The 22,071-nt window shown below is 41.2% G+C and overlaps 1 protein-coding gene across 1 annotated transcript in view; it reads right to left on the reverse strand.

Moving 5' to 3' along the window:
- Window positions 1–2,130: 2,130 nt before the first annotated feature.
- LOC124795836 (facilitated trehalose transporter Tret1-like) overlaps window positions 2,131–22,071 on the reverse strand; it is a 44,592-nt gene continuing 24,651 nt past the window's right edge. The window contains exon 3 of the mRNA XM_047259919.1: window positions 2,131–2,469. Within this exon, the coding sequence (XP_047115875.1) occupies window positions 2,131–2,469 (339 nt within the window). The remainder of the gene's footprint in view (window positions 2,470–22,071) is intronic.

Below are 22,071 nucleotides of genomic sequence, written 5' to 3' on the forward strand. Positions count from 1 at the left end.
ATTGCCCTAATTTGTAAGGATATGCTACCTCTTGATAGTGCCAATGCTTGGTGTGAAAACAAGCCCTGTAAATGTTACTACAAAAAATCTGGAATCTGCTTATGTGAATACAGAGAGTAGTGTTAACAGTAGTGATAGAGTCTTTTGTTACAATGTCAACTGCGCCCATATTATGTGGAATCGCGGAATGGAAACTTTGACATTTACGTAATGGATTTTATGCCCACATTTCCGTCGCGTTGCCTGCAGAATTATACTAGTAATTACAACCTTTTGAAAAACAGTGAAGTACCATTCGTAGCGACGTAGTTGTTTGATAGTAGAGCAGCGACTGAGATCACTCAGTTACTCCTCTTTCGCTGCGCTGCTTTATCGCATCGGCCGCACATAACCACTACAACGTAGAAGTGCAGTCTCAGAGTATACGAAACCTCATAAATGAAAACAGGTTCTCTAACCTCACCGTCATTTCTGATTCAGTGACTTCTATTCGAATGATCCATACGTGTGTAGTACAGGTACCAAGCGAGGAAACCCATATCAGAGAGGGTTGGTTCTAAAGTACGAGGGCTATTTGGAAAGTAAGGAGCGATCAGTCGCGACATCGAGATCACAGAGAAAAATCAAAACATAGTTGCAACAATTAGTTACATCTTCGAGCCACTTCTGTACATAGTCACCGCTCCGACTTAACTTAGACATCTGTCGTAGCATTGTGACAACCTTCTAATACGCTCGTAATAGAAGCCAGTCCCCTGTGCTTCCTGAGAATTCTCCAAGCTGGACTGCTGGTCGTTGTCTGAGCCAAAATGTTATATTCATACTGAGCGTGTCTTCTGAGCAGAGATGAAAGTCACAGGAAGCAAAGTCCGGTCTGTATGGTGGGTGATCACTCCCCATCGCAAACGCTGCAGGAGCATCCTCATTGCTCCTACAGTATGCGGTCAAGAACCGTCATGAATAAGGAACTGCTTGACAGTTACATTATGTGGCGTCGCATGAAATCAGGCGAAATCTCTGGACATAAACCCACACTTGGCGGGAGACAGTTTTCTGTGGATCTATTCGTGCTCACTGTGCGCTCAGAACTGGGGAGAACGACGTGACGCTATCACGTGGCATACTAGAGGCACTGACCAAAACTTCTGTGCAAAGCTTCAACGGATTACCACTGTGGTTTCCATCTAACGGCCGATTGTTCCCTACTTTCCGATAACTCTCGTATCAGTCACCACTTCTAAAAAATAAACTTCACGATATTAATTTCTCGTTCGTTTGCTGGTACATTCCTGCAGTCCTGGTACTTAGTGAAACCTCCGTGCCACAGTATCGTACCCCACCGCTAGAGGAGCAAAGGGAAAACTATGTAGCCCATTGATAAAATGTAGATGTACTAAACCATTCTGTTTTTGGGTGTCACGTATCAACAGCACCCCACGGGCGTCGCGGAATTGGCAACGAAATTGCAAGTTTCCGACTGACGCCAACTGCGATGGTGAGCGATCTGGAGGACGCAATTGGGCACGCTCACTGAACCACGCCTCCAGTTACTGTGGACTACGAGTACCCCCTTCCCGCCACGATGTAGGACGACCCGTGGCAGACCTATGGCCCACTTGCTCTTGGAGCTTCACGGCTACGACACCATCGTTTATGACTCGTAGAGCGGTCGTCGTCCTAGTTGCTATTGTATCAGCTGGACTCTCTTTCCAGCTGCATTATTTCTAATGAGTCTTCGTTCGTTTGGAAGAATACAAGTTAAGTAAATTGTGCGTTTACTGTTTGTTAATCATTTCTACTCCTGTCCAGCTTCCCTACGTCGACAGTTGCCATACCACTCTGAAGTCCGTCTGTCCTTACCATTGTGTGCGAAATTGTACACAACAGTATTGGTTTATCAAGTGCCATGGGAGGATACTGTGGCGTGGATATTTCAAGGAGGACTACACCTGTGTACGTCTTTCTCCTGCAAGGCAGGAATTTCACCTCCTATTGGGTCTTCTCATGCAATGTAGGTACGCTAGGTAAATTTTCCGTTCCCCCTTTCACATCTCGTTGTTAGTCCAGGGCTCCATGACTACTAATGCCCAAATAAAAACAAAAGCACTCAGATATGACGAAAGGCTAACGTTAGTTACTTACAAAAAAGACAATGAGACTGGCAAGAGGCAGCCAGAAGATATCGTCTGTGGCGCCCTCGCTGGCGTAGACGATGAGGAAGAAGTAGACGCCGAGGGATGCAGTGGCGACGCAGCAACCGCCTAAGGAGAATAGCAGCAGCGGCCTCCGGCCCAGTCGGTCCACCACGAGGGAGAAGACCGCACTGGACAGCACCGCGCAGCTGGAGACGCCGATGGCCGAAAGCTGCGGGTCCAGCGAGCTGTCGCTCTCCACCAGGATCTGCATCGTGTTGGCAGTGATGGCGTCGACGCCGCCCAGCACCAAGAACGTCGCGAAAGCCATTGATACCTGTTACCATAAAGCTGACTGATAAAAAGAGCTTTTAAGGGAAATAGCTTGATATCTATAAGTACAATGAACCTCATTAACCACAGAAAAATCGTAAAAATGAAGATAAATTCAGAAGTTACATACTGGACTATGTTTCGATGTGTCTCGTGACTATACCTAAAGTCATTAAACTGTTACTCTAAGAGATAGAGCTGCGCCTACTAAGGTTAGTCCTTCTTTAGATGTTCATCCGTCAGTATGACATTTTTCTCAACGATGGGTAACGTGAGTGTAACCTTTCGTAGTTTGCATTTTGGCTTTTAAGGAAACATCTAGAAAATCGCAACACTGTCACTCTGGATATGCTTGCCACGCAGTTGCTTCTTCATCGTAGGAAAGAGGAAGAAGTAACTGCGTGTCGGGTGAGGATACAGGGAGCGAGACAAAATTTGATAAATGAAGCAACATGTGTGCCTTGATCTTGTGCTGGGGTGTTGTAAGGCACGAATACTCGAATAGCTTTCCGTGATACTTCGTCTTGATAGCCCTCTGCAACCTCATTAGGCTATTTCGGTAGTAAGCTTCACTGACTGACTGCCCATGTGAGCACGGCGGCTTGTCAGTCCCAAATTGCATTTAAGTCAAGAAGGGGATGAAATAGAGGAGGAGGGACACCATAGATATAAGTTTGAGGAATGCCCTGATCCACTCCCACCAGAAATAATAGAAGAAATTCATCAATAGATTAGTAATAAGATAGAGGAAATAGATATTATTTCGCTCCAGGATAGGAAAAATTTGAAAGTCATATTGAGATCACATGTGGATGTATTTGCACCAAAGACGGGTAGCATTAAAGATTTTCAATACAAATTTGAGGTCAAAGACCATAAACCCTTTTGTGTTCCATCTTATTCCATACCACATAGTTATCGAGAGCAAGTATTTCTTGAGATCAGTAAAATGTTGGATGATGACAGAATTAAACCATCCAAGTCACCATATAATTCACCCTTATACATTGAGAGTAAAAAGGACGGGAGCATATGTTTGGTACTCGTTTCGAGACAAATAAATACAATTATAATTTCGGAAACAGATAGACCAGAGAAATTGGAGGAGTTGATTCAGAAGTTTCATGGAGTACAGATCCGATCTTCCAAGGATTTGTGTTGAAGTTTTTGGCAAATAGAATTGGAATCTTCAAGTCGAAAATACACAGACTTTATTGTCTTTGGTCGTTGCTACCAATTCAGACGTTTACCATTTTGTCTGAATATTTCGTCAGCTGCCTTTATTCGCAGTCTGAACTCTATACTGAATCTCGACATACTTCAGAAAATTGTTTGCGATGTGGACGACGTTCTTGTGGCAGGACATTATTACAAACTGGATAATTTCCTACAAATTATGAAAAAACATGGGGTCACCGTTAACATTACCAAATCGCATTTTGGAAAGTCAAAAATAAAATTTCTAGGATATAACTTATCTGCAGAAGGTATAACGCCAGACGAGAAGAAGATGGACGATATTCATAATATTCCTACTCCCTACAACATGAAAAGTTTGAGGAGACTCTAGGAATTGATAAATTTTTACAAAAAATTTATATGGATAGACACTCGTACAGCACCTAGACTATGTGGACTTACAGGAGAAAACACACCCTGGATATGGGATAAACAGGCAGATGAAGAATTTCATAAGTTGAAGGAGGCACTGAATAATGCTCCGATTTTATCATACCCAGATTAAAGTCAGGAGTTCTGTCTAGTTACTGATAGTGCAAAGACCGGGCTGGTGGCGGTACTATTTCAACAAATTGAAGAAAACGGTAAGATGATACATAAAACAATAGCCTTTGCAAGTAGAGTACTATCGAAAGCAGAAAAGATTTAACCTATAACAGAGTCAGAAGCTCTAGCCATAGTATGGGCATTTCAAAAATTTCGACATTTTCTGTTTGGCAGAAAAACACGAGTATACACAGACTATAAAGCATTAGAGTCTTTAATCTCTTCCAAATCAACCCACGGACGTTTGACAATATGGATGCAAGTATCGCAGGAGTATGACTTTTCAATAACATACATACCAGGACCTGAAAATATTCTGGGTGATGCATTGTCTCGTTCACCGCAGAGAATGGCAGAGGACCAGAAAATCAACATTGAAGATGAAGAACGAACTATCAGTTACCTAAAAAACGTACCATTCGAAAATTTCATCACAAATACTTTAAGAAATTTATCTGACGAACAACCAAGATCAGACCCTCCTCAAGAATAAACAAAAACTTACTGACAAAACAAACACAGAAATTAGAAAAAATAACATAGTAAAATACAATTTTTTTAAAATTGTAATGATGATACCGCACAATGGTTAGCATGCATCCTTGTTGAACTTATTACCAAATACATTTGGTATACCCACTTCAGCAGTGGACGTTTTGGACCCAAGAAATGCTATCTGAAAATGAAAAAAACACTACACTTCCGAAATATGGAGCGACGTATTCGACGCGTTCTTAAAAGTTGTAAAAAATGCATACAGTCAGAACATGTGACATATCAGACCAGACCACCAATGTATCCAATTTTTCCTGATAAATTAAGATAGATAGCTGCTACAGATATTTATGGTCCAATTACATGAACAAGGAAAGGCTTCACCTACATATTTGTTGTAACTGAACTCGCATCAAAATACACTACACTTACACCCTTAAAGAAAACCACTGGATTTACAATTAGTAAAGCATTTCAAAATGACTTCATACAACAAGTTGAGCGAGTGAAAAGAATCATCTCAGATAATGGGCATCAATAGAGATCAGTGCATTGGAAAAACACGTCAGACAAATTAAAAATCAAACCCACCTTTATATCTAAATATAAACCAAGTCGAAATACAGCCGAATTTACCATGAAAGATTTCGAAACACTTTGTGGACTATTTTGTAGAAAGAACCATTGTACTTGGGACCTATATCTACGAGAATTCCAAGAGGTAATTAATAAGACACCACATAATACCACGACTTATCCACCAATTACAGTATTAAAGAATACAGATCCACCAGAAAAATAAAAGAAATCATTAAATTTCCAGTTATTCCCCGAAAGCATCACAGACAAAACGTCGCTTCTGCCTGACGAAACATTCGCTCAGCAGCAAGACAAGTCTGCCACAAAGAAACGCTTCACGCTGGGCCAAAAAGTATTCATAAAAACTCATTACCTGTCACATAAGAGCCAAAATAAATGCAGTAAACTTTTTGCAGTCTATAAAGAGCCAATGATAATTTCCAGGATCGCTCACGAAAATGCTGTAGAGGTAACGAACCCAAAAACAGGTAAATGTATTGTCATCTGCCATATGAGTCATTTAAAAGGATGTGAATGAAAGGAACGGTAGAGGAGAAGAATGGGTAAAAGATAGAGAGGCAAAGGAAACACCCTATCTTGTACTAACCACTAAAAAGAAAAATTAACGGATCAACAGAACAACGCAAAAAAGGAACACAAAACAGACTAACAATTTCTTGTAGTATTGAGTATCCTGCAACATGGACACAAACAAGAAATGACACACAACCCATAAAAGGATGAAGAACTAGAATAAAGAAAAATATCAATCTAATAATTTTTGCCAATATCAGAAAATTTTTGCATTATACAAAATCAGAGTTCTTTTGTAAATAACAATAACAAATATATGTAACACAAAAATTGTAAATATTTCTATGTTTCAGAGGGACATCACCACCAACATTAATCGCCAGCTCCCTCAACACCAGATGCTTCGAGATAGCGACAGAGAGGGTACAGACATGTTGAGAAAGCACTTAGGGCTATGACAACAACATGAAGATCAACGCCACACTGTAAATGCAGGTTGCAACCAGGTTGGACTTCAGAAGAACAACGGGTAGCATGGGCATGTCATATGTAATGATACTGCTACTTCATGGGCAAGTGTGGGGAGAATCATGATACGACGAGACTACAAAGTAGGTACAAGAAATAAACTCATCAACTTAAATTTGGAAAGACAGTCAGATCCTACAAATCCTATATATCTCCTACATTAAAATTCACATATTCCTAGCCAAAGAAGAACAGAAGAATGCAAGAAAGAAGAGAATAACAGAAGATGCAAGGCGAAGAAGGGCAGAAGACAGCAATATACCTTTCTGTCCTATCCTACAAAGAAAATTGTTGCAAACGTCTTTCCATGAACTTCGAGACATGGTAACTACTACAAACACCTCTCCAAAAATAAACCTTGAATAGTCAAACAAATACAAACGAACGGCAAATGGAATATTAATCAGTACCAACAAACATTATCCAAAAATGGATTCAGCAAAATGAACATCATTCTCCCTACCACATCACCAAATTGCCATACCGAACAACGCGTGGAATACCAAGACGTCACAGCACATATATTAGGTGACGATCTATGGTAATTACCAACTTACTACAATCATCAAACTGCTATACTGCTCCAGGCGTGACATTAAAGGATTACCAAGACATCACCATATACTCATAATCCCAAGTCATCATCGTCGATTAAGAAAAAAACTCTTCATGATGATGTCAACAAATAAGACCCGGCATTGCATGCTAGAGTGCTCCTCACATGATTTGTGACACCCATATAAGTGAGTCGACGCCTTCCAGCACTTCCATGGGGATCGTCAAACAATGAAATGGACAGAGTAAATATAACCAGTGTAGATTATAAAAATTAAGTATATGTGAATAATATTTACTTTATTTCTATTTGTAAAAGTAATTGCTTTATTAAATATGTTAAGTCCCTAATTTATACATACCTCAAAATTTTTGAGAAAGAAACTAAATTAGGATAGTCATACATCCTCTTATTAGAAAAAGAATTATGTAGTATTTTCCTTCTGTAAAGAATGTTCATAAATACATTTTTTTGCAATCATAACATTAGTACTGAGGATAGAATTAAGATAAAAGTTTCTTCATTCTTTAAAAAAAACAGTGACACATAAAAGAAAGAAATATACGAAAGAAAGTGACGCAACAAAGCTTTTGTGAACATTCACGCAAACCTTAACTAAAGAGAAGAAATAACTACACTAAGACATGATACACTCTACACTAAAGAGTTTAGAATAATTAATATGGTAAAAGCAACTTTTGGAAATGAAAAAGAAAAACAGAGACACGTAATGGCAACAACAAAGAAAATCAACCTTTGTAAAGTCTATGTTTGCATAACAACAGAAAACTAGAAACAGTAGCTATAAAGAAATAATTACAAAATTATTAAGAATGGCTGGGTAAGTTTATTGGAAGATCTAAAAGAACAATTTTTGCCTGACCTTTTCAATGTTTTCCTCGGCATTGACAACCCGAGACAAAAATCTTGTCACAAGGGAAAGGGGGAGGAGGGGGGCGGGGGAAGGAAGGTGGCGTGGTCTCCTGACCTTCATTTCTTACATATTCCGTCCTCACAATCGTATTCTGAACATCAAGACACTTCATTCGAACCCAAATTCGATAAGGTAGAGTCAATTCTGTATGACTTCATGTAAGCGATATGCGCACCAAGGTTGAAAAAGTCGAGGCTGACGTGCACAACATAATGGCCACAGAAGTTTTCGTTCTAAAGTGGCAACCAGCCCACTGGGAAGCCTGTCCCTTCAGAGGGGTGAGTCAACACACACCTACTTTGGCCGGAGCAACCACGCAGAGAGAGGACAGCTTTTGCCAGAGCCAAGGGATAACAACGCCCGTGTTTGAGTTGAAAGCAAATTCCGCTACATTTTGAGGGAGCACCCAGAAGATGGATTTTTTGACGGACCGACTGCATAGTTACGGAGTTCCCACAGGAAGACAGTATACGCTTGACGGAGATGGTACATATTTCCCCATTGGTCGACTTAAACGAAACGTCGTACTCCCGTTTAAAAGAGCAACGCCGATTGGCGAAATATTTCTGATGCAAAGAGCCAGAGGAGTGAGGGAAGACAGCGAAGGATATACCCTTTCACTTTTTTGCCTGGAGGGGGGCCATTCCGTTGTCACTCTTGGAGCGGGAGCACATAAAGACAGCGAGTGCGCTCGTACATGTACGCAAAGAGCGAGGAACATGGTCTCTCCTTAGTACTTCACTGGGAGAGCACCTGTGTAGTTAGCGAAACGGAGTGATACTCCATATTGAGTCGCTCGCAATTAAGCGTTGTTCACTATGTTGGCCGCCACACTTATTGTGCGGTGTCAACACAGACAGAGTACTAGTTAAACGCCTGTGGGCAAATATTGAGTTGCATTGCGGTGGACTGGTTATCTGACCGGTGTACCACGCCAATAGTTAGACTAGGGGCGGATAGGAGTCCTTGACTTTATCAAGATATAGGGAGAGTTTGATTGGCGTAGGTCAATCCAGAAGAAAGAGGTAGTTGTGTTATTTGTCAGCAGCGAGCGACGCAGGCAGCAGTCGTCGCTGCTCACTTTATTGTGCCCTACAACCTATGCGAGCCCCATCTTTCCTCCCTAACAGTATACTCCATTACATTTCTCACTCGACAGCCTTGACTGTACATAGAAAAGTTATTCAAGTTGTGCAAGTGCGGCTCTCAGCCATTCTGCCGAGTAAATAACATTCTTAAAGAAAAGGGAGAAGAGAACCTTTCCATACTTCGTATAATAGTAGCATTCCTATCCATAAGAGGGAATCCACTGTTCTGAAAAGTAGCCGGAAATTTATTAAGTTATAAAAAAAGTTTCACTTGATTTCTCAGAATTTCTTTGCAATAAATAATATTTTTCGTTCTTTTAAAATTTTTCTTACACTAACTAGCAATACTCCAGTACCCAAGTATTCCACTAGTTACATAAGAATATAGAATATTTTTATGTCTTTTCCTTACAGTGGACAACTCCAGAAGATATTTGTTGCTGAATGTTTTTCAAGCAGTTCTTGTTGGTACATTAGGAGAGTCTGTCTGACTTCTGTACTAGTGTAGGTGGAAATTGTTTCTTGCAGGAGCCAAAGGGAACTTGTTGGATCAATCCATTGCGCAACTTGACAAAATAAAACCCATTCACTCACAAGGTAAAGTGTGTTGGAACAATGTGTGCGTCAACAGTATGTTTATCAATGCAAGAAGGAACAATCTATATTTACTGAGTAAAATGGGAAAACATTCCCCGTCGAGCAAGCGAAATTCTTATCTGTGAGCTCACTGTTGACTGAGAATTGTACAGGAAGCGAGCTGCCAGGTATGCGACACGGTTATCAATTTTTAGCGAATTCTATTGATGCCGCGAGAGGTCTCTGGAACATCGCGACCTGAGCATCTGTGTGGGTATCAGCTCAACAGCCTTGTGAACTTGTCATTCTCTGACTGCGAAATGGCTGTGACGTGGGAATGGCAGCCATCTTGTGAAGCCTTGTACAAGCCATGTGCACTTCGGCTTGCTGCCACCGGGTGTCTTAACTGTTTCCACGCTCTCATCAGTCTTCTTGACTCTTCTGGGAGGGGCCTCTGCTTTGCAACAACACGTTCGAGAATCGCTCATGCCATAAGTGGAGGAATTTGCAGCGTAATGAACTGGTAGTTGCACGAACTGAATAATGACACGATTCCTAAATAGCACGCATGCAACGACTGAAATACGCTCCAGAAATCAATGTGGGACGCACGACAAAGGACTCATTTACAGATTACATGTCTTCACTGGATAAAATTGTCGGCAATTAGAATATATTTAGGCACACAGTGTGCATTCTAATTTACAACATCAATTGAGATGACAAAAGTCATGGGATACCTGCTAATATCTTGTTGGACCTTCTTTTTCCCGGCGTAATGCAGTAACTCTATGGCTCAACAAGGCACTTGAAGTTCTCTGCGGAAATATTGAGCCATGCTGCCTCTTTAGCCGTCCATAATGATTTTGAAAGTGTTGCTCGTGAAGTATTTTGCGCACAAACTGACCTCCATTATGTCCCATAAGTGTTAGATGAAATTCATATCAGATGATCTGGATCGCCAAATTGTCCAGTATATTATTCAACCCAATACTGAACAATTTTGTAGTCCTGTGACATGGTACATTTTCGTCCATAAAAATTCTGTCTTTGTTTCGGAACTTGATGCCCATGAAGTACTGAAAATGGTCGCCAAGTAGACGAACATAATCATTTACACACAATGATCGGTTCATTTTTAACAGAGGACCCAATTCATTCCACGGAAACACAACCCACACCATTACTGAGGTGCCACCAACTTGTACAGCTTGTTACTGAGAACTTGGGTCGATGGTTCCGTGCGATACAACCCCACAATACCATTAGTTCTTACCATCTGAAATCGGGATGTATGTAATCAAGCCACGGTTTCCCAGTCGTCTGCTACCACAGAATGTTGCTTGTCTGTTAGTACTGACAACTCGACTTAAACGCCGCTGCTCTCGGTCGTTAAGTAAAGGCCGGCGGTCACTGAATTCTCCGTGGCAAAGGTAATGCCTGAAATTTGGTTCTCTCGGCACACTCTTACCGCTGTTGTTCGTAAGCTCGTAACATAAAATTCAATAACAACTTCCGAAATGCAGTGTCCCATGTGTCTAGCTCCAACTACCGTTCCGCCTTCAAAATCTGTTAATTCCCGTCGTGCCACTATGATCACGTCCGAAACTTTTGCACGTGAATTACCTGAGTACAAATGACAGCTTCGTCAATGCACTGCCCTTTTATATGTTGTGTACGCGATACTACCGCCATCTGTATATGTGCATATCGCTATCCCTTGACATATGTCATCTCAGTATATAAACCTACTAGCACAGACCACTTAAACTAGTATTATCGTTTGACTTAACGTTCACTACTGCAGTTTTATTTGCCGTCATTTTGGACTGTTTCGTCGGCACTCCCGCATAAAACTGCTGGTTTTCATTAAGTTTAATATGTATTTGAAGTATTTCCTTCAACGCCCAGGCAGAATATCTGTTTTAAAATGTTTCAGTATCCGTAACTGCTTATCAGTGACATTAGTTGAATACTAAACATTACTAGTTTTGGTCAGTATTATACTTGCAAGTATTGTATTGAGATACATCTGTTTTTCTTTGTCTGCTTGGGAAAACAACAGAAACCAGCAGACTAGAAAAACATTGATCTTAAGAAGTTTCTTATTCACAGGAATTTTGTTGTCGAAAATGTGAAATCAGCATCCAAGAAATGTCTAGGCTCCTTGCACCCAAGCCTATTATCTATCACACCATTACCTATACGACTTATAAATGTAGACTCGACAGCAACCAATTCGAGATCATATAATTTAGCGTGTTTTAATGTCGGTGCACCCATTTTAACACTATTGTTAGGTAGGTTGACAAAATTCATCCTCGCAAGGCAGCCTCCTTCTTCCCCTTGTTCCACAACTGCAGATCCTCTGCTGCTTTTGGTTATGTTGCTTGCAGATCTACCGCTGGTAGATCAGGAGGAGGTGGCTACTAGCCCACAGGTTCTCTGCTGCTGTTCCCAGATTCTGTAGCACTGACAGAAATAAGAAATGAAACGTAACAAATGTCTCAATGGTACACTGCATTAGCAGAAGAAGACGTACATTCTTTTGCAGGCAGTTGTCACACGTGTCGACTTTCCAACAAAGGACTCTGCTCTCACAGCAACTGCTTGCAGGATCCGCAACAATGACAAACGAGCATGAGTAATGAGCAAAATACATATTAGGAACAATAAAATAAGCAACTCGCATTTGTCACATTAGCAATAGTCTAATATATGTACTCGTCAGACTTACTTTTTTTGTTGCATAGGAGTTAAAACACTGGCGAAAGGTACGACGATGATGATGGGTCATGAATTAGTTTGCCAGTTCCTTGTTGCATAGATCAGATTCATGAGTTACTTAATGATGTGGAATGTGACAACAGAAAAAACATAGAACTCTTATATAAAACTTAAAACATGTGTAAAACGTAATACTTGTATGGCTAAATGCTAATCATTTACAGTTTTCTAATGTCTAACTCTTTCTATCCAAGGATTCTCCTATGGTATACAAGATGTTGGTAAGGAGAAACCTCTTTAATCTAAATTCAAAACGCTTCTTCTAGCTGCCAAACATTTTACTTCCACGGGTACATTGTCAAATAGCTTCATAGCTAGATATTTCACCCATTTTTGTGCCAAAGATTCATTGAAGAATAATGCAGATCTTTTTTCCTCCCAGTGATAGACGTTCGATTATCTTTGTTACACTCAAAATTAGATGCACTGTTGATAACAAATTTCATAAGCGAATAAACGTACTGTGAGCCTGTGCTTCCTTCTCCCAGCTACTGAAAGAGATACATACAAGATGCACCTGTGTGAACTTCACACATACTCCTAGTTACCGTCTTTTTTGCTCTGAACACCTTTTGCCTAAGCAAGTAGTTACCCCAGAATATTAAGCAATGAATGAGCAACACACAATATATTAACTTACTGACATCTATGGCACTGATGTTGGAAATAATACTTACGGCAAAAGTAGACAAACTTAAATGTATTAGCAAGTCTACTATAGGGTATTTCCAGTTTGTTTCAATCAGTACGCACACCTAATAACTTACAGTTATCTACTCTGCTTATTACTTCTTCTTCATACACTAGAGCAATAGCAGTTGGGATGTTTTGGGCAGAACGAAACTAAATGAACGGCGTTTTTTTTTTTTTTTGTTGTCCTTAGCGTAAGTTAGTTTAAGTTAGATGAAGTAGTGTGTAAGCCTAGGAACCGATGACTTCAGCAGTTTGGTCCCATAGTATTTACCACGCACACATTCTTTGCTTAGACTCACAATATGCGTGTATCATCCGTAAATAGGACTAATCATGCCATCTGATTCAAATAAAGTGGCGTATCATTAACATAAAGCAAAGCAAGAGATTCTGGTCGTATGTAAAGGACACCAGTAGCAAGATACAATCAATAACTTCACTGAGACATAACAATGGAGATGTTATTGATGATAACGCCACTAAAACAGAGTACCTAAACAGGGTTTTCCGAAATTCCTTCACAAAAGGAGACGAAGTTAATATTCCAGAATTCGAGTCAAGAACAGTTTAAAATACTTGAGAATTGCAAAGCTTCCGGTTCAGACTGTATACCTGTCAGGTTACTTTTAGAGTATGCTGATACAATAGCCCCATACTTAGCGATCATATAAAACTGCTCGTTCGTTGAAAGATCCGTACCCAGAGACTGGGAAGTTCCGAAAATCGCACAGATAACCAAGGAAGGAAATAGGAATAATCCACTGAATTATAGACCCACATCATTAATCTCGTTATACAGTAGCATTTTGGAACATATATTATACTCAATATTATGAATCATATCGAATAAAGCGATTTATTGGCAAATACCCAACACGGATTCAGAAAATATCATGCTTGTGAAACGCAACTAACTTTTTATTCTCACGAAGTAATGAATGCTATAGGCCGGGGAGGTCAAACTGATCCCCTATTTTTAGATTTCCAGAAGGCTTTTGACATTGCTCCTGACAAGGGCCCACTAATTAAATTATGTGCCTGTGAAATGCCGTCTCAGTTGCATCACTGTACTCGTGATTTACTATCAGAAAGGTCAAAGTTCGTAATAAATGACGGAAAGTCATCGCCAAGGAAGTGTTATACGCCCTATGTTGTTCCTGATCTGTTGTTGTTGTGGTCTTCAGTCCTGAGACTGGTTTGATGCAGCTCTCTAAAGCTGCATAGCGTCGGGAAAAATTACGGCTGTAGTTTCCCCTTGCTTACAGCAGTTCGCAGTACCACCACAGCAAAGCCGTTTTGGTTAGTGTTACAAGGCCAGATCAGTCAATCATTCAGACTGTTGCCCCTGCAACTACTGAAAAGGCTGCTGCCCCTCTCCAGGAACCACACCTTTGTCTGGCCTCTCAACGGATACCCCTCCGTTGTGGTTGCACCTGCGGCACGGCCATCTGTATCGCTGAGGCACGCAAGCCTCCCCACCAACGGCAAGGTCCATGGTTCATGGGGGGGGTTCCTGATCTACAAAACCGATTTAGGAGACAATCTCAGATTGATTGCAAATAATGTTGTCATTCACTGTCATGTAAAAACATCAGATGATCAAAACGAATTACAAACAGATTTGAACAAGATATGGTACAAAAAGTAGCATTTGACTTAAAATCATGAAAAAAGTGTAAACATTCACACGAAAATTAAACAGAAGATGCGAAATTCCAGTTGGACAATAAATCACACAAATCTAAAGCCTATAAATTCAAGAACTAAGGGATTACAGTTACGAATAACTTGATTTGGAACGAGTGCATAGATAATTTTGTGGGGAAAGCAAACCAAAGACTGCGATTTATTGGCAGAACGCTTAGGAAATGTAACAGGTTTACTAAAGAGACTGCTAGCACTGCTCTTGTCCGCCTCCTTCTGGAGTGTTAATGTGCGGTGTTGGATCCGCATCAGACAGGACTGACGAAGGATATCGCAAAATTTCAGAGAAGAGTAGATCGTTTAGTACTATTGCGAAATAGTGCAGAGAGTGTCACTGATGTGATACACGAATTGGGATGGCAGTCATAAAAACAAAGGCATTTTTCACTGCGGTAGGACCCTATAATGAATTTTCAATCACTGACTTTCTCCTCAGCAAGTGAATATACTATTTTGGCTCCCAACTACATAGGGAGAAATGATCATCATAATAACATAAGAGAAATCAGAGCTCGTATGGAAAAATTTAAGTGTTAGACTTCCCGCACACTGTTAGACGGTGCAACGGTAGAGAAGTATGAACCGTCTGCCCTCTGTGAATTGCAGAGTGATCATGTAGATGTAGATGAAGAGTAGTTGGCCAGTGGTCGGTCGGCCGCTGTGACCGAGCGGTTCTAGGCGCTTCAGTCCGGAACTGGCCGGCTGCTACGGTCTCAAGTTCGATTCCTGCCTCGGGCATGGATGTGTGTGATGTCCTTAGGTTAGTTAGGTTTAAGTAGTTCTATGTCTAGGGGACTGATGACCTCAGATGTTAAGTCCCATAGTGCTTAGAGCCATTTCAACCATTTTGAAGCGAGTGTTCGAACCCTGTGAGACCGCCATTGTAGCTTTTCCCAATGCAGATGAGGTGGTGTCCCTCACCACGTGACTCGAACAGCCTGCGGTACCATTCTGCATTCTGTTTCTTAAATAAGAAGTAAACATGGCATTTAACGAAATATGTATTCCATAATCACTTAACTTTTCTGAGAGAACAAGATAACTCACATAATTAAAGCCTTCGATGAGTCACGGAAGTTCCTAGTTGGTGATATTCCATCATTTAAAGATTTATCATGTGCTCAGTAAATGTGTAAATAGCTGAATCAATAGAATCGCCATTTTTAAATCCAAATTGTGACAGTTGAGCTATTCTGTTACTACACTTACGGCTGTCAACCAGTGGCGGCCTGCTCATAGACACTGTGGAATTCCAACACCCCCTGTTAATGATAAAATTTAACAATGGGTCCTTTTTAGTTTAAACCTTTCTTTATACTTGTACAATATACAATGCTTAAGCAGCAGCCATCGCCCATTTTACGTAAAAAATGCAAAAATCTTTTTATGGAACTGTGCACTTCACAGTTCCAGCAGCGTGGTGTTTGGCTGCTGCGCTCGTGCGGTCGAAGGAAGCTGTTCGCGAGGCTGCGACGCTGTGACGACGCTGTGATGACGCTAGCGTGCTGGTTGTCGACGGTTTCTTTTCTTTACTCTGCGTGCGTTGTGCTTAAAAACCGTGTACCATACCCCTCAAAATGATAAAGTGTGAATGGCTATTATTCGCTGAGGAGTGCGATTATCTTCTTCGAAACTCGGTTTCTATGCGGTCTTAATTGACTGTAGAGGCCAATCATAGAGTTGCTGATTTTTCCACATCGTTGACACAGGTCTGATCTGGTGGGGACTGGCTGCGTAGCGTTACTTATCTTCAGGAGCTGTCGTTATTTCCTTCCATTGCACTTGTCAGTTTCTGTTTTCCGCTTCACATGCCCGAAGCGCTGAATAGCTTCCCAAACATTGCAGCACTATACTGGACGGTTACGTGCAGTAGTTTCCCAATGACAGTTGCAATTTGACATCTTTTCATGCTGTCCTTTACTAAATCTTTGTATCGTTTCTGTGGTCTTAAAAGTTTTCCTTGGCCATCTGTTATCTGGGAGTACACAATATTTCGTTTTGGTAGACATGATTCGGGCTTCCGAACAACGTGGCCCGTCAACGGAGGTGGTGCTTGATGATCGTGGGTTCAATGTTACTAGAGTTTGCTCCTTCGAGAACACTTATCTTAGTGCGCCGATCTTGCCATCTCACCCTAAGAATTCTTCTCATGCAGCGCTGACGGTACTTTTCCAGACATCGTATGTGGCCCCTGTAAGTAGTGCATGCTTCGCAAGCTTATGTGAGAGATAGTATAATAGTAGCATGCTTTACATGCAGCTTGGCCTTAACGTTAATGTTATGGTTGTCAAAGGCCCTTATGCGAAGATGACCAAAGCTGTACTAGCACATTTGAGGCGATATTGCATTTCAGCATCAATATCTGAATTTGCTGAAATATGGCTGCCATGGTATGCGAAGTGTTCTATGTTCTGAAGAACTTTGCCTCGGACTTCTATTATTGCGGGTATGGCGGTAGAGTTGGGTGTAGTTGGATGTAGGATCTGCGTCTTATGGATTTAAAGGCTTAGATTAATGCGTCATCAAATGATTTAGCATAGATTGTAGGTCTTCTTCTGAGTTTGCAAGAACGACATTATGATCTCCATATTGAAATTCAATGACGATTCTAGTGGATACTTTACTCTAGGCCAGTACTCTACTGAGACTAATAAACCGTTACCAGTCCTATATTCTATTTCTGAGCACTTTGGCAGCTTACCATCGACCAAATGAAGTATAGTTCTAATAAATATTGAAAACAAAGTGGGAGCTATCACACAACCTGGCTTCGCACCCGCTGTGATTTCGATATTCGTTGACTAAAACCATGCCATTCATGCTATCGTGTAGTAGCCTAAGAATGTTAATGTACTTCACAATAGCCATCTCCCTCGACCGAGCCGAAAGCCGTAAAAAATCTATGAATGTCATTTACAGAGGATGTTGTTGTTCTTTACATTTACAGGTGGTTGGATATAATTCGAGCAAGTATTTTTCCAGCAGCAGATAGAAGGTATATTCCATAGTAGTTATCACAGTCAGTTCTGTCGTCTTTTTTGAAGATGGTAGCTATCTATGCATCTCTGAAATCAGAAAGAATGGTTTGACAAGGAGAATTAGTATATATTCAGGGACATAAATTCAGCGAGGATTCCTTCTGTCCTGGCGGATTTGTTGTTTTCCCGTTGCTTAAAAGCTTTTTCATTTCTTGTAGAAAAGAGACTTCGCCTGAATGAGGTTTTGTAGGTTCTTGTGGAATTGTGGAAAATAGGTTTTATTGAAGAATTTGTGGAAGTCGTTCTTCCGTCGTGTGTTAATGGAGTGGCTGTCCTTCGGGCGGGTAGCTCCATCCCTAGATTTAGGTTACTGGGCCATATATAGTTTTCGTCATGCAGAAGACAGCTTGAGTGGTGTTAGTTTCTGCTAGATATTGCGTTTCTTGAGATCTCATCATCACTTTGTTTTTCAAAGCATGAGTTTTGCTCTGCCCTTCCACCTGCTTCCTCATATTCTCTTTTCTTGGTGATTGTCTCAGAATTGCTCTGCCAAGGATGTATGCCTTTCTCTTGTTGTTTAGTAGTGCCTGAATTTCTCGGTCATTTTCGTCAAACCAAATTTTTGGTGTTTGGTCTTGCAGTATTCAACTGATTCTTTAATAGCTGACATTTTTACAGCCCTCAGAGTGTTCCAGTGTTCTTCAGTGCTTTCAGATTATTTATCCGACAGCCTCTCATTCAAGAGGTTTTGGAATTTTTCTTTATTGCTGCTATCCTTAAGAAGGTCTGCTTTCATTTTAGATTTTACAAGTTGTCTTAGTGTTCTAAACTGAAAGTGAATGGGTAGGGTCGTCACAGCCCGTGTCAGTCAGTGGACTATTCAGCAGTCATCAGAACTCGTCAAAGATTTCGTAATAATGACATAGCGTTGGGCTCTGGCGCTCAAAATTACATAAATCATCAGGTGCCAATAGTTTGACCGTGGATGTTTCCGTGAGGTTTCAAATTTATGCTTATGCCTGAAGATTGTGTTACTGATAACTAAGTCGTGCTCTGAGTATTTCGTGATCAGAAGAGTTCCGTTAGAGTTGCACTTTCCTACCCCCTCTTTTCCAATTATTTTAGGCCATAGTGTTGAGTCCTTACTACTGGTGTGTTGACGTCTTCCAAGACAATTATTTCGTCAGCTTGGGGTATTCTTGTTAGATTTCAGATTCTCTTCGTCGTCTTCACAAGCGAGGGTCGGGGTGTTTGTAATAATAACTAAAACGCATTGGTTATTGGTGAGTTTGAGGCCAAGGCTCGTGATGCTTTGCTTATGCCAGAAGGGAGTTTATAAAAGTGAAGAACAAGTTCGTTTGTGATAGCAAAGTCAACACCATAAACACTGAGTTCATGAATTGCTTATCCTCCAGTTCCTTGTTTTCTGATTTGTCCTTCGCCTGGTCTTATAGTCTCACTCAGTGCCGCAATACTGATCCTAAATCTTTTAAGTTCAAGAGAAACAATAACTGTTCGCCTTTCTGGTCGATTTACCGTATCATTCCGTCGAGCACATGTACACCTTCTGAGCGCGGTTCCCAGCAGGGTTTAATATATAGGCTGACTACGTCTAGGGCACCTTTTACAACCGTCTCCCCTTTCGGAGCGAGCAGAGTGGTTCCTGAATAGGCCTGCTCAGTCACGAAGGTACAATACGAGATGCTTTACAGCCTCTACTCAAGCAAAGCGGCGGTCAAACATTCGTCACCTACGAGGCGGTTCGTCACCAGGAGCTCTCATACGATACGATACTGCTCTCTTCACAACTCCCCGATCATCGCATAGCTAGTGGTGATGTGCTACATTCTACAGAAGACGCCTGTGTGTGGTATCGTCTGGTGTGGAAATGCTGCTGCACAACAACGAACACACGTTTTTTGACAGGTTTGGGACCTGTGGTCAGTGGCGCAGTAGTTACGACGACTGGAGTTTCCGAACCTGCTCCACCCTTAAGTCCGTCTTTCAAACTGCAGGGGACACTTCTGTTGTCCCTTCGCCTAGTGTGCCGTTGAGGATTTTAAACTCCTACCAGTTCATCCCCCTTCCTAGGAAGCCGTTAGTGAAATAGAGGGGTCTCTTTATACCGAGAGTATATCCAGGATTTTCTGCCAAGGTTTACTCTGTTAGCCTTCGAGGATCCGTCCTCATCCCACAAGACAGTGGACTCCATCCGTGTTAGTCCCACAAAGACAGGTTACCTTTTGTGCCAGATCCGTCGTTCTGAATTCTACATTCTCCGCCCTCACCGCCACTGAGGTCTTCACCGTACCCTGGCGAGGGACCATCACGAGGTACTATCACATGGGCCAGGCGAACCAACCTTTCTTAACGAGGTGTTACATCTTCTCCTCGTTCTTTCTCAACCGGACCTTGGACCAACCATACTGTAGTTGATAAAGTGTAGTATTAGGTTATTGTCCTCCTTCCAGCTGTTCCATTTGATTCATTTTTTTCAGCTCAGTAAGTTAATGTATACACAAGTTAACTTTGGTCTTGCATCCTGTAACAAACCCAACATTTTTCAATGACAGCGATCGAATCACTGTGCTTCAAGTAAAACTTATATATATTTAATGTTAAATAGCATCTAGTTTAGATTTTCGTTCATCTTATATTTTGAAAAAAAAAAAACGAAATAAGGTGAGTCTTCTTCGTGCTCCCTTTTGTATCTAAACCACAAGCTGTAATGTACTGTTTCTTTTTATCTATAATTTTTTTAATAATAATAAGAATAATTAAGCCTAACTATGTTTTCATGTAATGATATAGCCATTAATTCCAATTAAAGTGCGTTTCGATATTTCAGCCAGCTAAATAAACAGGTTCTGATTTCAATATTTCCATTCTAACAAGTCGAGCAGGCAGCCCGATCTTCTTTATGAAGTTTGATTATCATTGTTATTAACATGCAAGTAATTTGTTACACTGAAACGTCATGTTATCACGGTCCTGCGTTAGCAAGATTTTCTACTTGCCAACAACGACCTCTGTGCCTGATAAAGTCAGCCGCACGGGGTAGTCGCGCGGTCTGAGCGACTCCACACGTCGTAGGTTCGAGTCCTCCCTCGGGCATGGGTCTGTGTATTGTCCTTTGCGTAAGCTAGTTTAAGTTAGATTAAGTAGTGCGTAAGCTTAGGGACCGATGACCTCAGCTCTTTGGTCGCATAAGACCTTACCACAAATTTCCAAATTTCTCTTGATAATGTCACATATAATTACAAAGGCACTAATTAACCTTCGAAATATTTAATAAACCAGAAGCGCTATAATTTCGTCGATATTTTGAAAGTTTACGATCCGTTTTTAGAACAATATTGTTCTCTTGATATTGTCAGTCTGCTGAGGTTTTATTTTGAAAACATATAATTTCTAAATATTCATAAACTTCATAAAAGCGCGTGTGTAAGGAAGCACTATAATGGCAATCCTACGACAGCAAGCAAAAATTTTACGTACATTGTATGTAAACTTTATCGTCGTCACATTGTTACAACTTTCTTTGTATTTGTTTATGTAAAAAAAAGAGTAATGGAAAAAGATAAACAGGAGATGAACAACCGGAATGTATACTATGTGATCAAAAGTATCCGGACACCTGGCTAAAATAGACTTACATGTTTGTGGCGCCCTCCATCTGTAATGCTGGAATTCAGTATGGTGTTGGCCCATCCTTAGCCTTGATGACAGCTTATACTCTCGCAGGCATATGTTCAGTCAGGCGCTGGAAGGTTTCTTGGGGAATGGCAGACCGTTCTTCATGGAGTGCTGCACTGAGGAGATGTATAGATGTCGGTCGGTGAGGCCTGGCACGATGTCGACTTTCGAAAACATCCCAAAGGTATTCTATAGGATTCAGGTGAGGACTCTATGCAGGCCAGTCCATTACAGGGATGTAATTATGAACAGGTGCTCGGCCGTGTTGAAAGATGCAACTCCCAACCCGGAATTGCTTTTCAACGGAGCCAAGCATGAAGATGCTTAGAACATTAATGTGCTGTAATAGCGCCACGGGAAACAACAAGGGGTGCAAGTACCCTCCATGAATAACACGACCACACCATAGCACCAAGCCTCCGAATTTGACTGTTGGCACTACACTCTCTGGCAGATGACGTTGACCGGATATTAGCAATACCGACACCTTGTCATCGGATCGACACATTGTGTACCGTGATTCGTCACTCCACACAACGTATTTCCACTGTTTAATCGTCCAATGTTTGCGCTCCATACACCAAGCGTGGCGTCGTTTGGGATTTACCGGCGTGATGGCTTATGAGCAGCCGCTCGACGATGAAATGCAAGTTTTCTTACATCCCGCCTAACG

The sequence above is a fragment of the Schistocerca piceifrons genome, chromosome 4, assembly GCF_021461385.2.
Source record: "Schistocerca piceifrons isolate TAMUIC-IGC-003096 chromosome 4, iqSchPice1.1, whole genome shotgun sequence".
NCBI lineage: Eukaryota > Metazoa > Arthropoda > Insecta > Orthoptera > Acrididae > Schistocerca > Schistocerca piceifrons.